Genomic DNA, 12605 nt, shown 5'->3' on the forward strand with positions numbered 1-12605 from the left:
AAGAGATGGGTCCTTGACGACGTATATCGGCGGCCAACCTACGATTCATTACCTAGCTAATCAAGGAGGAAAACTGCGATTCTTTCTCTCTCCCTCGCCTTTCTGTGTGTTCGCCTGCTTCTCCTACCTTCAGAGGTCCCTTTCGTCCACACAGTATCGATTCCCACTCCAGTTTGTGTGTGCTTGTGCGTTGGGTTATCTCTCACGCACACACCTACGCACATACATACTTCCAGCTACTTCCTCCCCCGCCTTCTCTCCCTCTCTCTCTCTCTCTCTCTCTCACACACACACACACACACACACACACACACACACACAAAACCATCAAGCGGCCCTCTGGCTTTGTTTCCTTGTTCACAGGAGATGGCCACCGACACAAAGGGGGAGAGCAAGTTTTTTGTAATCCGATCACAGCAGACGAGCAAACTGAAGAGCCTTTTGGCTGTGTCCTTATGGCTTTCAAGCATTCACCTGGTTGCCATCCTGTTGCTGTTAATGCTTTTCGTTCTGCCTTCACGATGGAGCTTAACGTGAGCTGCATGTATCCTTTGTTTATCCAGTACGTTTCTATGCTTGATCTCATTGCTCCCTTTGTTTGTCTACCATAGGTTATTTGTGGTATTACTCGGGCTTATGGTCATCCCTCTTTTCGAGAAGAGTGTTGTTGCAGAAAGTGTTGCAAGGTAACATTTGAATTTATGGGAAGCATCTTTCTCTTTCTTGTTTCCATGCTCCATGATAGGACAGCTTGATGCTAGAGATGCAAACTGTCTGTTTGGGCATGCATAATACTGCTCTTGCAGGGCTAAGCTGGTAAGAAACAAAGACTGCTCTTGGAGAAGAACGATGTAAGGATGTTATGATGGTAGGATGTAAGGATGCAAAGTTATCAATGCTTTGATTGGAGAGGCCCCCACATATATATTAGGCTGCTGTATCAACGAAAGTTATATGTGGATGGCTTTCAACGGGAAGACCCATTAGATTCGAAGCTCCTTGCATCTTGTGGAAAATGATATCGCTAATACTATTAAGTTTTCCCCTTGAAACTCCATTAGGAAGGCCAACTTGCTAGCCTCCTTCCCTGAAAGCAATTGAAGACCAAGGTTAGGCAGATACAAGAAAGTAACTTTCCTCCCATCCTAATTAAGAGTGACCATGAAATGAATCCCTTGGTTAGAAATCTTGAAGTGGTGGAGACCTCTTGGCACTCCTCTATTTACATTCTATTTTTGTGCCAAGGATATCGAGTGCTCAAACACTTATTTATGTGGTATCAACAAACATTTGAAAGTCTCTTTAAAATCTTGGGACTGAGAGTCCTTTGGAGCGGGCTTTTGTGGACAATCCTTCTTGATGTGACCGGTCTCACCACATCTGGGGCATGTCTTCTTCTCCTGCTTAGAAGCATGCAACTTTCATATTCTTTTAATTTGCGTTTGCTCGTTTCAGTCCAAGGCCCTTGCGAATGCTGGGTTTTGAGAATCATCATCCCAATCCGCTACCATGGGAACAAGCTTCTTTTATCTAAAAAGCGAACTTGTGCATTGATCAAAGACATATCTGTCAAAGTGCAACGGAAGGTGTGGTGACGAGAGCGAGAGAGAGAGAGAGAGAGAGAGAGAGAGAGAGAGAGAGAGAGAGAGAGAGAGAGTGGGCAAGCCCTATCGGGGCAACTTTGCTACACAAGAGAAGTACAAGACTCATCGGATGCACCTCCCTCCCTTATATAGGGGACCAAGCAAAATGACCAACCCACAACTCAAAGCCCACAGCCCATAAAATGTGGGAAAAATAAAATAGTCGCGGCAAAAAATTAGGGTGCCCATCACTAAGGCCAACAATTGGCTGATCTGGACAAAACCAAAGAATCTCCCCACGTGCCCAGAATTTGAAAAACAAAGATGGACAATTCTTGACTCGTTTGCTACACCATCCTTCGTAAACTACTAGGCTTTGTTTGTCACAAGTTTGTGACGTGTCATACACTAAAGATAGAGGGGCTGGGTTTTTATTAAAACCTAACCTTCTGACACTGGCCGAGGGGCCTACATCCTACTTAAAAATTGACACCAACTATTGACCTGGTAGGCTATGCTGAAAAACATAGACTGCTAATGACGTGGCAAGCTGGCCCGCAAAACGCGAAAATTGTTGACGTAGTAGAGAATGGACAACAAGGAATTGTAAACGCCAGTTTTGGCCTTGCTTTTGGGGTCTGAAGCTTTTGGGATTGGTGTGTGGCTCTGCGTTTGGGCATCCATTGTAAGTTTATAAGGACCCTTGGTGGCACTCTGCAAAGTCTCGGAGAGTTGGACCCTTGAGATTGTACTTTGTGATCGGCAATCAATAAAGAAATACCAGAAGGGGCGGGGCGAGTGCATTTGGAAATGGAACTCCACTGTTCTGTGTCGACTCTCTCTCGCTCTCTCTCTCTCTCTTCAAGTTCTGTTATTTGCAATTTCTATTTATGTGTTGCTATTGATTTCTCGCTTGGAGTGTCCAAGCTTGTACTAGTGGTATCAAAGCTCAATGTTTCTTCTTCTACAGAGGATCCGATCTTTTTTGCAACACACATGGGTTCTAGCAATGAATCTGCTGATAGAGATGATACCCCTTTGACTACTTATCTATGGGGAGACGAAGAGAACCCTTATTCTAGCAAGAAATCGACAGAGATTCCAACGGTTGAGGATCTAGACAAGACAAAGTACCGACGACAATTGCTAGTTGACATGTGTATAAAAATTGATCAAGTACTTCAAAGACCCGAAATATGTGAAATATTTGAAGACTCAACCACATGATAAGGTGCCCTGTAGATGACATAAAGCCTTCCATACACCTCTCAGTCGGCAATGAAGCAGAAAACAAAGCCGAGTGCAGAAAATAAAAAATTGTATTTGCAAAAAGAGTTTAACAAAGGTCTTGACAAGAAGGTCAGACAGTTGATGCAAAGCACAAAGCACAACAGATTATCACAATTATTTGGGCCGGAAATCGACTTTTGAGGAGGCTAGGAGAGCCAAGAAGCGTGTTTGTTTTGAGGATGACCCCTATTTTTCTTTCATCTTCAGTCAGTTCTGACAATTTCTCTTCCTCTAGTTCTAGTGAGGATGAGAAAAAGCGAAAGAAGCGGAAAATGACCACGAAAAGCAAAAAAAGCACGAAAGTAGATCCAAGAAAAAGTCTAGAAAGCACATAAAGCAATCTAGTAGTTTAGAGGAGGAGACCTTGTCCTCTTCTGACAGTTTAGACAATGAGAAAAAAGTAAGAAGACCAAGGAGTTCAAGATGTCAAAGTTGACGATGCGAAAGCGTAGAGCAATGGCGAGAATACACGCGAGAGAGAAACAGAGAGAGAGATACTGCTGAACCAACCAATCTTGGCAATGAATTGATGATAATACAATGGGGGCAAGGTGGTGCTTATGTACTCACCTTAGTAAATTGCCCTATCTAGATTTTGACAAATAAGTAAAACAAATACTTAAAGCCAAAATAAATGTTGGGATCACATTGGGCTATTCACTTGAGATGCTTCAACTTTAATATCCTCTCTGCAGCTCATAGTGGAGATAAGTGAGACCAAGTCGATAAAGAAGCTACCATGGACACCCCAACAACTTTTAACATCTTCTCTGCAGCTCATAATCAGCTCATAGTGGATTAAGTGAGACCAAGTCGATGAAGAAGCTACCATGGACATCCCAACAACTTTAACATCCTCTTTGCAACTCATAGTCAACATAAATAGTGAGACCAAGTCGAAGAAGGTACCATGGACACCACAGCTGTAAGGTGCAGCGGAATGAATGTTTGAACTTCGCTCAAGATGAGTGCTCCGAACTGTGCTCAAGGTTCCTTTTGTTCTTATGAAAGGAAGAGCCTTCCGTTCTTAATGAGGGAGTGCAATGATCACAAACAAAGTGAATGGACACTGTGCGTGAAAGTGTATGAGACTGAGAGATAGAGAGAGAAGAGAATACGACACCAGAGACGTTGTAAAACCCTCCTCCGAAGGCCCCACTCTCTATGGCGAGAGCGGTCTACTTATGATTACACAAATCTCTACAGTACTTGGACTTGCCGACGATGTGGACGACAACGAGACGGGCTGAAATCTGAAAACTCTAAGGGCTGAAATCTGCAAATCTTCTATCTGCTGAATTCTGACTCTATGTCGGTGACGATATCGATGATGACGGTACGACGACGACGCGCTGAAAACGCAGATGCTGAAATCTGCGTTTTCCGGGCTGAATCTGTAAACTTTGTGGGATCTGACCGTGTGGCGAGGATCTGCTGTGGGAAGGTGAGATCTGCGAGGTTCGGGACTTGATCTGCTAGTGCTAAAGGCTGAAAACTGAAAACACTGGTCCTATGGCTGATTCTGTCGCGATGATCTGCAAAAACGCTGAGGTTGATTTGCAAACCAAAAACGCCAGGGCTGAAAACTGACCTTGTGGGCAAATCTGCTAACGCTAGGAAATCTGCTGTGTTGCTGTGGGAATCTGCTAACGCTAGGGCTGATCTACTGTCTACTGTCGCCGGGAATCTGCAAGTGCAAAAATGCTGGCTGATCTGGTGCAAAAACGCTAGGCCTTCTATTGAGAGAAAACGCCAGAGTTGTCGTGGGGGTTGGTCTTGCTGAGAAGTTGCCTGTTGAGCAAGGTGCTCTTGCTGCCCCTTCTACCAGAAAGTGCTAGCTCTAGTTTGCTTATATACAAACGTAGCAAAATTGTCCTACCTACTTTCCAACAAAAGTCACTTAAAAATAATAAGTGAAAAATGTCAAAAATAGGGAAAATAGGCTAAATGCACTGGAAAATTCCCCTGAAGGATTCTGATGGATTCTGATGGGAATGCTTATGATCATGCTGTGTGCAACCAGAGGATATGCATCTACACTAAGTGACTGGGCATGCATGGTCTGTGAACACTCACACCAGCAACCGATCAGTCTACTAGATATACCTCGGTTGTTCCATGACTGCGGACTTTTTACCTTATAAGAATTCCATCTTGAGCATTTCTTGCCCCATAGAAAATTGAACTGTAGACCACACTATGTCCAAGAATCCCCGTTTGTGAATTGTGAACACATCACGTCGAAACTTTCTTAGACAATGAATTTTGAAACACATCTTGTCCATAATCCGGCCAACAACAATGAATTGGTGCACTCATCCATAGTGTTTTAAATACGTTTGATTGGTTCCTTGTGAGATGCATGTGCCTTGAACTCTGACTTACGGGTTTAAACACCCATAGCTCGAACTCCAACACAAGGGTCCAAAGTATTTGTAGGGAGATTCATTTTGCCCCTCTGCCGCTTGCATGCTTCTTCCTGGCTGAAGCTCGTTGCCGCAACCACCAACTGACTATAAATCTAGCATTGTAGCCACTTTGATCGCCATGGCGATCTCCTCTATCAATTCTTTAACACCGTTATCTCTGTCAATCTTGCCTTCGTCTTTGTCCTCTTGTTAGTTCTTGCTTTTGTCTTTGGCTTCGCACTCTTGCGCCAAACAAAGCGTCTTCTTGTATCAGGTGTAACGGAATTGAAATGGTGAAGATCTAGGTTTTACACTTCCACAAATCCTTTACTTCTTTTCCTTGCGTTAGTGATTCCTTTTAGTTTGATTGATGGTTCCTTTCACTTTCCCCGAAGAGAGGGATTGAGAGAGAGTAGTAGAGAGAGAGAGAGAGAGAGAGAGAGAGAGAGAGAGAGAGAGAGAGAGAGAGAGAGAGAGAGAGAGAGAGAGAGAGAGAGAGAGAGAATGACACCCAATGGGGTCCCAACCAACTCTCTCAAGGGTCCGGCACTGTCAGGTGCAGCAGAAGAGAATAAGGATTCCGCACACAAACACAAGGAACACTTTACTTCACTTGAAAGAACTGAATTGAATTGAGCTGAAAGAAAGAGAGAGACGAAAGAGAAAAGAGACGACACAAGGATGTCGGGTCCCAACCCTTGAGGGCCCCCTTACTCTGTTGCCAGAGCAAGTACTTTCTTTATTCTCGCACAATGCTGCTACAATGACTAAATGCTGAGATGCTAATGCTAATGGGTACTAATGCTACTGATGCTAGGTACTGAGGTACTGAAGGGGTACTGAGGTACTGAAGGGGACTATGTCGAAGACGATGATGTCGACGACGAGTACTGCGTGTTCTATGTTGAGGACGGGAGGTCCACAACGAGGTCTATGTCGAAGAAGATAAAGTCGACGACGAGGTACTAAGGGTCTTTGTCGACGACGATAAAGTCTCGACGATGGTAGTGTGTCAAAGACAATGATGTGTCGAAGACGGTGATGTCGACGACGGGCACTGTTGGTCTATGTCGACGATGATGAGATCGACGACGACGACGACGGTGACTGTGACGATGACAACGACGACGACGCTCGACGATGGTGTCATCGTCAAGTCCGGGACTATGATGTCACATGCATATCTAACCCTATGTGCATGTGGACAAGCTATTTCAGGTCTAGGGTCCAGGTCAGCTTAGGAAATGTTCTGGCACCTTCGTGAGCCTGTGCGCAGGCCGTGCATGTCCAGGCACTTAGAGTAGTTGCATATCCTCTGGTTGCACACAACACGATCATCAGCATGACCTTCAGTATCCATCATGAGCATTTTACAGTGCATAGAACCCATTTCCCCTATTTACTCATTTTTCACTTATTATTTAATAAGTGACTTTGTTGGAAAGGTAAGTAGGGCAAATTTGCTAAGCTACTATAAAAGAAACCTAGTGCTAGCACTTTCTGGCAGAAGAGGCAGAAGAAATTCCAGCAACTTGCAGTGTACCTTTTCAGCAAGACCGACAGGAGGTCCTAGCGTTTCCAACCAATAGAAGCAGGTTGCAGATCGGCCTGTCGTTTTTGCTACAGATTAACTGGCGTTTTCAGTTTGCAGCACTTAGCCTAGCGTTTGCAGATTCCGGCATCAGATCAGCCCAAGCACATCAGCGTTTTCAGTTTCCAGCACTTAGACACAGCAGATCTAGCCCCTAGCCTGGCAGATCTCACCTACCCGCAGCAGACCCTCGTCGTACTGTCAGATCAGCCAGCTTTTTCAGTTTCAGCCCGCTACTCGTAGATTTCAGCATCTGCATTTTCAGCTCATCGTCTTCGCGTCGTCGCCATTGCCGTCCTTGCCCCGACACAGTGCCAGAGATCAACACGTTTTGCAGATTTCAGATTTCAGCCCGTTCTCGTCATCGTCATCATTGTCGTTGACAAGTCCATTGCATCTAGGCCATTATACCAGATTGTGCAATCAATAGCATAGACTTCTCTCGCCATAGAGAGAGGGGTCCTTGGAGGAGGGTTTGAGAACCGTCTCGTGTCGTATTCTTCTCTCTCTCTCTCTCTCTCTCTCTCTCTCTCTCTCAACACCTTCATTCACAGTAGCTTTCACTTTGTTGTGATCATTGCACTCTCTCTGTAAGGTGTAGCGGATGTGAATGATGAACTTTGCTCAAGATGAGTGCTCCGAACTGTGCTCAAGGTTCCTTTTACTTACGGAAGGGAGAGCCTCTCCCTTCCGTACCTTTAGTGAGAGAGTGCAAATGATCACAAACAAAGTGGCAAACACTGTGAATGAGGGTGCTGAGACTGAAAGATAGAGAGAGAAGAATACGACACCAGAATGTTGTCAAACCCTCCTTCGAAGGCCCCACTCTCTATGGCGAGAGCGGTCTACTATTGATTGCACAAATATCTACAATGCAATGGACTTGTCGACGATGTCGACGACGATGAGGATGATGACTAGACGAGCTGAAATCTGAAAAAGCTAATGGCTGAAATCTGCAAATCTTTTATCTGTTAATTCTGACTCTGTCTGTCATGTGACACATCCAACCCTATGTGTCCGTGGACAAGCTACAACATGATCAGGGTTTAGTCAGTCCAGTCAGTCTAGATTTAGAAGTAATCTGGCACTTTTGTGAGTCTATTCGTAGACCGTGCATGCCCAGTCACTTAGCATAGATGCATATCCTCTGGTTGCATACAACATGATCATCAGTATTCCCTTCAGAATCCATCAAATTCAGTCAAGGGAATTTTCGAGTGCATTCAGCCTATTTTCCCTCTTTTTGGTATTTTTCACTTATTATTTTTAAGTGACTTTCCAACAAAAGTAGGTAGGGCAATTTTGCTAAGTTAATATATAAGCAAACCCAAGTTAGCACTTTCTGGCAGAAGAGGCAACAGGAGCTCCCGCTCAACAGGCACCTTTTCAGCAAGAACCCATCCGCATCCCCAGCGTTTGTGTTTCCCTCATCGCCACAGATACCTAGCCCTAGCGTTTTGGGTTTTCCACTAAGCCCTGGCGTTTTGCATATTCTCAGCATCTCCCACAATGCCCTAGCATTTTCAGCTTGCATCATCGCTACAGTCCCAGAATTGACTAGCGTTTTTACTAATGCTACCACAGCCATCAACGTTTTTGGTTTTCAGCCTTACCGCATCAGATTGTCAGCGTTTTCAAGCCTATTGGACAGCAGCAGATTCAGCCCTAGTTGGTTGCAAAAGACCTCCATTTTCAGCCTATAAAAATGCAGCCAAAAGAGTCATTTTCAGCCACCGAAACAACCCCAAAATTCAGCAGATAGAAGACCACAGATTTCAGCCCTAGAGTCGTCGTCGTCATCGGCATAGTCCCAAGTTGCATCAATCCATTGCATCCGCATTGTACCACTGTGTGCAATCAATAAGTAGACCACTCTCGCTGACGAGAGTGGGGCCTTCGGAGGAGGGTTTTACAACGTCTCTGGTGTCGTATCTCTCTTATCTCTTTATCTCTCAGTCTCATACACTTGCACGCACAGTGTCCATTCACTTTGTTTGTGATCATAACACTTTCCATTAAGAACGGAAGGCTCTCCCTTCCGTAAGAACTAAAAGGAACCTTGAGCACAGTTCGGAGCACTCATCTTGAGCAAAGCGCAAACAATCATTCCGCAGCACCTAACATTGGTATCAGAGCTTTGGTAGTGTTTTGTATCACTCAAGGAAAGAACCACAAGAACCACAAGAATTTTTTTTGCTTGTTGAGGTCGCACGAATCCGAGTTCGCTCGGGCGTGTCGATTCCTAATTGTGTTTTTTGAAGAGTGACAGGAATCCCAAGAAAGAAGGGCTTGTCCAGCCTCCCCTTGTGTCTCTTTTCACTCATTGAGAGCGGACCGTGCACTTAGCGGCCGGCCAATCGACGTGAGGTGGGAAAAAGCAACCTTGGTGTGAGCGCAAGGCCGCCAAGGGGTGCGCCCGTAGAAAGGAGTAGAACTTGGGTGAAGAAAAGATCCTTCTCAAACACGGTTTGCAAGCGAAAGAAAACCTCAAGAACCCAAGTTCCTCGCGAACTTAAGAACCCAAGACCACAAGAACCCACAAGAACCCACGATTGCAGAATGGTCATCACTCGAAGCGGAATGAATACTTCGCTTGGAGGTGATGAGCATGAAAGAGGCGAAGAAGAATTTTCCCCACCTGGAGGTTTTTCCGACCCTTCCCCATCTACGACACCGATTGCACTAACTCCAATGGAGAAGTTGGAGCTATTGTTTATGGAACAGAATTTACAACACGAAGCAAGAAATGCCGCAAGAATAGCAGCCATAGAGTGTACACGCCAAGAAAGAATGGCAGCCATAGCACGTGAGAGCGAGCAAGCACGCTTGGAAGCCGAAGAACGACAAGCCAAATTGGATCGTGAATGCAAAGAAAGAAAAGCAGAAATGGAACGCAGACATGCAGAAGACGAAGCAGAAAGACAAGCAAAGAGCAAAGCAAGACAAGTAGAATTTGATCGCGAGATCAAAGCAAGAAGGGAAGAGTTCTTGCGACTCTTTTCTCAAGCTCAGGCACAGATGCAATAGATTCGGGAAAAATAGACTCTCTCAGTCTCTTCTTCTCCAACACATGCTACACAGGATTTGCATGATTGTGTGAAGCATGATGATGATTTGATTGACAATGATTTGCATGATGATTTGAATGACAATGACAAGCATGATGATTTGCATGATCAAGATGTGATTTCTCACAAGCATGATGAGTTGTATGAAGATGATGTGATTGTTCACAAGGATGATGTGTTAGTGGATGCTTTTTCTAGCGAAGCTAACTTCGTTGTAGATTCGATCAATCACGAAGAAACGATCTTGGCTTTCGAGTCGAGGTCCAAAGAATCCCCACAGGACGATTCGATCATTCAGGAAGAACCAATCTTGGCTCTCGAGCCTAGGTCCAAGGAACCCTCACAGGAAGTATTATGTGTTCGCATGATTGATACACACGCATTGTTCGAATGTTTCATTTGTGATCGTTTCCTGTATTTTAGTGAGCATCATTATATGATCCCTTTTCCTAGGCATGACATATTGTATGTTGAACACGTTTCTCTCATGGATGAGCACGAATGTATGCGGATTTTTCATGAAAAGCTGAAAAGTATGCATTCAAGGAAGTCACATTCCATGTCTCTTCCTTGGCACGACACAGTTGTAGAAAGAGCACATGAAAGTATGAGCACCAAGCATGGGCATTTCCATTGTGAATTGCCACAGTTGATTGCTCTAGATCAAAAGAGAAAGATTCGATCTCATTGTTTGCATGTGTTTGATGAACGGGTTGTTACTCCGTCTATTTGTTCATCTACATTGCATGCACAGTTTTTGAGGAAGACAAGATTTTTTCCCTTCACTTTACATGGAATGGGTATGTTCATGTTTTTGTGTTGGAAATGGTTTCAGGAATTTTCAGCCATGGAGATTCTTGAAGACAAAAGAAGCAGGTCTCTAGACGAAGTTGAAGCAAGGAAGGAGCCACAGAAGACTTTGAGTCGCTCTCGGCGCGGCCCAAAGAAGCAAGCGTTGCAGACCTTTATGAAGTTCAAGTACTCCACGACCCACACATCAGAGTGGGCCGGCGAAGAGTCCCTTCCAGGATTCCGGATGCTATCGGCGATCTCCCTCGACGCCATACAGTTCGGTACGAGTACCTCATTTTGAAAAGGAGGGGATGTCACGTGACACATCCAACCCTATGTGTCCGTGGACAAGCTACAACATAATCAGGGTTCAGTCACTTCAGTCAGTCTAGATTTAGAAGTGATCTGGCACTTTTGTGAGTCTATTCGTAGACCGTGCATGCCCAGTCACTTAGCATAGATGCATATCCTCTGGTTGCACACAGCATGATCATTAGTATTCCCTTCAGAATCCATCAGATTCAGTCAGGGAAATTTTCCAATGCATTTAGCCTATTTTTCCTATTTTTGGTATTTTTCACTAATTATTTTTAAGTGACTTTCCACAAAAGTAGGTAGGGCAATTTTGGTAAGTTAATATATAAGCAAACCCAAGTTAGCACTTTTTGGCAGAAGAGGCAACAGGAGCTCCCGCTCAATAGGCACCTTCTCAGCAAGAACCCATCAGCACTCCCAGCGTTTGTGTTTCCCTCATCGCCACAGATACCTAGACCTAGCGTTTTGGGTTTTCCACTAAGCCCTGGCGTTTTGCATATCCTCAGCATCTCCCACAGTGCCCTAGCGTTTTGAGCTTGCATCACCGCTACAGTCCCAGAATTGACTAGCGTTTTTACTAACTCTACCACAGCCATCAGTGTTTTTGGTTTTCAGCCTTACCGCATCAGATTGTCAGCATTTTCAAGCCTATTGGACAGCAGCAGATTCAGCCCTAGTTGGTTGCAAAAGACCCCCATTTTCAGCCCATAAAAACGCAGCCAAAACAGTCAATTTCAGCCACCGAAACAGGCTTGAAATTCAGCAGAGAGAAGACCACAGATCTCAGCCCTAAAGTCATTGTCGTCATCACCGTCGTCATCATCGGTATAGTCCCAAGTTGCATCAGTCCATTCCATCCGCTTTGTACCACTTTGTGCAATCAATAAGTAGACCACTCTCGCCGACGAGAGTGGGGCCTTCGGAGGAGGGTTTTACAACGTTTCTGGTGTCGTATCTCTCTTATCTCTCTATATCTCAATCTCATACACTTGCACACACAGTGTCCATTCACTTTGTTTGTGATCATACCACTTTCCATTAAGAACGGAAGGCTCTCCCTTCCATAAGAACTAAAAGGAACCTTGAGCACAGTTCGGAGCACTCATCTTGAGCAAAGCGCAAACAATCATTTTGTTGCATCTAACAATGTCGGTGACGACAGCGATGATGACGATGCGACGACGACACACTGAAAACGTAGATGCCGAAATCTGCGTTTTTCGGGCTGAATCTGCAAACTCTTATTGATGTGACCGTGCGGCGAGGATCTGTTGCGGGAAGGTGAGGTCTGCGAGGTTTGGGGGCAATTCTGCGGATGATGACTATTGAAAACTGAAAACGCTACTACTAGGGCTGAATCTGTCGCTAGGAATCTGCAAAACGCTGAGGTAAATTTGCAATGCAAAAACGTTGGGCTGATCTGCTTCTTGATGCAAAAACGCTAGGTGATTTGATGAGTGCTGCTATCGCCAGGTTGATCTGCAAGTTGCAAAACGCTGGGCTGATCTGCACTTGAGAAAAACGCTTGTTCTATTGGCTGAAAATGCTTGGTTGA

At 44.8% G+C, this 12605-nt stretch overlaps 1 protein-coding gene across 1 annotated transcript in view; it reads left to right on the forward strand.

The window, feature by feature from the left end:
• Positions 1-230: 230 nt before the first annotated feature.
• The window catches only part of LOC147427522 (diacylglycerol O-acyltransferase 2D-like), a 113546-nt gene continuing 101171 nt past the window's right edge, over positions 231-12605 (forward strand). The window contains exons 1-2 of the mRNA XM_086496595.1: positions 231-533; positions 612-686. Of these exons, the coding sequence (XP_086352721.1) occupies positions 367-533; positions 612-686 (242 nt within the window). The 5' untranslated portion in view covers positions 231-366. The remainder of the gene's footprint in view (positions 534-611; positions 687-12605) is intronic.

This window comes from Adiantum capillus-veneris, chromosome 23, assembly GCF_014529385.1.
Source record: "Adiantum capillus-veneris isolate H3 chromosome 23, ASM1452938v2, whole genome shotgun sequence".
Taxonomy (NCBI): domain Eukaryota; kingdom Viridiplantae; phylum Streptophyta; class Polypodiopsida; order Polypodiales; family Pteridaceae; genus Adiantum; species Adiantum capillus-veneris.